The following is a 3351-nucleotide window of genomic DNA, read 5'->3' on the forward strand; positions in this document are numbered from 1 at the left end:
GGGGGGGATAGGTGTAGGATTTGTTTTTAGTCACTGCTTAAGTTTCATGGGCATATAAAGAATTGTTAACGTTTTCATGGTGGAAGGTGTTCATTGTTTGACCTAGCAGATATCTCATGTTGGTGTACAGCTCTCCACAACAAACAAAAGGTTTGTTCACATTCAGGAACAAAATGCATTGTGGAAATGCTTGAGGTCAAACGCGTTGAATGGGTTTCCTTCCTCATAAAACATTTCCCAAGCTGATTTCTGAAGTACTTTAAATCCTGCAGTCTTCTTGCTGGTACAACACAGTGTTTCTTGGCACATTACCGCCACATGTCAATCAGTGGAATAATGTGGAACCATCGTTTGGCATTACCCATGTGCACACCTGTGTGCACGCATGAGACAAACAACATGGGGGGAAAAGAAGTCGAAATCCCACAGGGACTCATGCAAAAGGTTTCATACTCGATCCTAATCCTACACCTCTTCTACTTTCTTCTAATGAGGTTGTGCTTGTTTTAGCTTGATGAATGCCAGCTGGAGATGAGGAGCCAGATCGCTGGATAAGACTTACCTGCTTCGCGCCTTTTGTGGCCCCCACATTTAAAAAAAAAAAAAAAAATACTTTGCATTGTAGCAGTATGATGGGATAGAAACAATTTGAAAGTAATTACTACAACTATAAATGCTGTGTCATCGCAGTACCGATAAAAATAAAATATGATCTGGTTAATACAAAATACGTGAAAACATTTTTATAAATAAATGAATAAAAACCTAAAGCTTTTATGTTTAAAGCACCTTCTGACTGGAATAACTTCCCAGTAAATATTGGCTCCATTTCCTCTCTCAGACAGTTTAAACATGCTCGGCCTTCCACACTGACTGTGCATGCAGACTCTAACCCTTCTAGTCTAATCTCACTCCTCTTCTCTCTTCACTTCACTTCACTTCAATCTCACTCACATGTTACAGTCAACTTTGGCTATATTCTCAATGATCATGTTATGATCTACTACTTATTCAGTTGAAATTGCAGGCTCTGTGTGTTTTTTTATTTTTTTTTATTTGTGTCTGTTTTGTTTTGCTTATCTTGTTTGTATAAGTGCAATGATTTTTTAGTTAGTGTGGTATCTTGTCCAGGACCCCCTCGAAGGGCTTATCCTAATAAAAGAATTTCAAATACATCATGCTAAAACAAAGCAGACTAAAATAAGAGGCAGTCAGGGAAATAGACTTGGATTATTCATTAGAAGGACAATGTTTTTATTACAGGTGATGTTCCATGGTTGAGTGTTTACATGGGCTGCGACCTGCAGCTGTTGGAGCGGGAGAATATCCCCAGCAACTAATAGATTAGACAAGTTTGTGTGCTAAATGCTAAAAACAACCCTCGTCAAATCTTTCAGTAAATTGTCAAGCGAACATTAGAACAGAATGTGTCATTGTAAATTGATTTTTCCACTGTGAAGAAAGACTACTCTTAAATTTTGTCCACATCGAAGAGAAGACTCTTAATGCAACCGTATTGGTGGATTTTGACAGTGACGGTTAAATCAATTGCACTTGGCGATTAAGAATGAATTTGTTTGCGCGAGTGGTTTTTGCACGAGTTAATAAGTATGAGTTTGTTTAAATGTTACCTGTGACCCAGCAGTACACGCGGCGGTCAGCTTCAGTATCGATTAGGTGTTACTAATCCTCTTCATTATGTCTCCCGCCTGGCTTAAAAGACTGTCTGACTCTGACTGTAGTTGTAAAGGTTGCTATGGTGATGGAAAAAATTGCGACTGACTTGAGCGAGTGCTATATTTAAATGAACATCAATAAACAAGCCAATTTGTGTTTGCTGCTGCCATTTAACCATCGTTGCTCCCTCTCTGGTCAGCTCTGATGGTTAGCAGTAAAACTCATTGGAAGACATTACTGACTGTCTTCTCGCTGCCTGTCTGTCTCAGATCCAGCTGGTTGATGATGGGGCCGACACAACGTCTCCAGAGACGCCTGAGCCCGGCACAGGCAAGGTTCCCAAACGAGGTTAGGACACACGCACGCACACACAGACAGACACACAGACACACACAGAGACAATTACAGTCTTGTCCTTGGTCATTATTCACATTCCGTGTCCTGTCTGTGTTTTTAGATGTTTAGTAAAAAGAAGAAGAAGAAAAAAAAAATGTGTGTGTAATTATGCCAAGTTTGACCTTTCTGAAAGGGAAGTTGTCTAGACGACATGCATGATCAGAACCCTAAACGTGAAGTGGTATTTGAAAGTAAAGAAGTTCTGCATTGTGAGAGCACGCAGGTAAACGGAACCCCTTTTAGTGACATTAATACAAAACCGTATCAGCTAATGGCGGGGGGGCAGGGCACTGTGGTTCAGCTGAGGACAGGCCGCAGGTTTTCTCACCTCATCTGGTAGCTGGAGAGTCAAAACCCTAGTGGAATATCTCATGTTCAATTCTAAAATGCCCTTTATACACGAAACAATATTATATTGATCCTTTTGGACAACGATAAGATATTTGCTGATATCAAAAACTCTGCCACGGTACAAATTTGATTCGATATTGATATGAGACAATACATGCCTATTTTGACACAATCTGTCATACAGCTAAGGGCTGCAGGTCGGAATCCAACCTGCGGCCGCTGCGCTGAGGATTGAGCCTTTGTACATGGGTCGCACGCTCCACCAGGTAAACTACCAGGGCCCCCTTTTTTAATAAAATTCTATATACAGTGGGAACTTCAAAATACAGGTGCATTTTGAAGATAATATGTACCCACTGCCCTTTTCTGTCCATCTGCACTATCTAATGAAAAAATTATGTTTTCACTTTGCATTGGTAATATTAAACCAGTGAATTCATATTGATCTAGATCGATCACTCTTTACACCCCTACAAAACACCTTGTACACCTTACCTCCTTTCTGCTGTTGGGTCATAGCTGTTCATATTCATTTTTTTATAGACTTACTGCAAGTTTTGCTGATGATGGTCCTTTGACTGAAACTTTTTTCCACATTATGTCACCTTTTAAACGTGGAGTAGGCCGAGTCTTTGTGCATCTGAAGGGCCTCGTCAACTTTTTTGTCGTGCAGTGTGAGCCCACCTGCTCCCCGACTGGAGCTCATGGTGGTTTAGAGTTTCTGCTAAAGGCTTTAAATATAAATGTGCTTCAGTAAATATCTCATTACAGGCTCTGGTTTCATGTTAAAGGTCCCATGACACGGTGCTCTTTGGATGCTTTTATATAGACCTTAGTGGTCCCCTAATGCTGTATCTGAAGTCTCTTTATATAGACCTTAGTGGTCCCTAGTACTGTATCTGAAGTCTCTTTATATAGACCTTAGTG

At 40.4% G+C, this 3351-nt stretch overlaps 1 protein-coding gene across 12 annotated transcripts in view; it reads left to right on the plus strand.

Annotated features, from left to right (window-relative positions):
- Positions 1-3351, plus strand: part of dctn1b (dynactin 1b) — a 48508-nt gene that overhangs the window by 11021 nt on the left and 34136 nt on the right. For all 12 annotated transcript variants that reach the window (XM_034858234.1, XM_034858225.1, XM_034858226.1 and 9 more), the window contains exon 3: positions 1947-2025. In XM_034858234.1, coding sequence (XP_034714125.1) covers positions 1947-2025 — 79 coding nt within the window. The remainder of the gene's footprint in view (positions 1-1946; positions 2026-3351) is intronic.

This window comes from Etheostoma cragini, chromosome 20 (assembly GCF_013103735.1).
Source record: "Etheostoma cragini isolate CJK2018 chromosome 20, CSU_Ecrag_1.0, whole genome shotgun sequence".
In the NCBI taxonomy this organism is placed as follows: Eukaryota; Metazoa; Chordata; class Actinopteri; order Perciformes; family Percidae; genus Etheostoma; species Etheostoma cragini.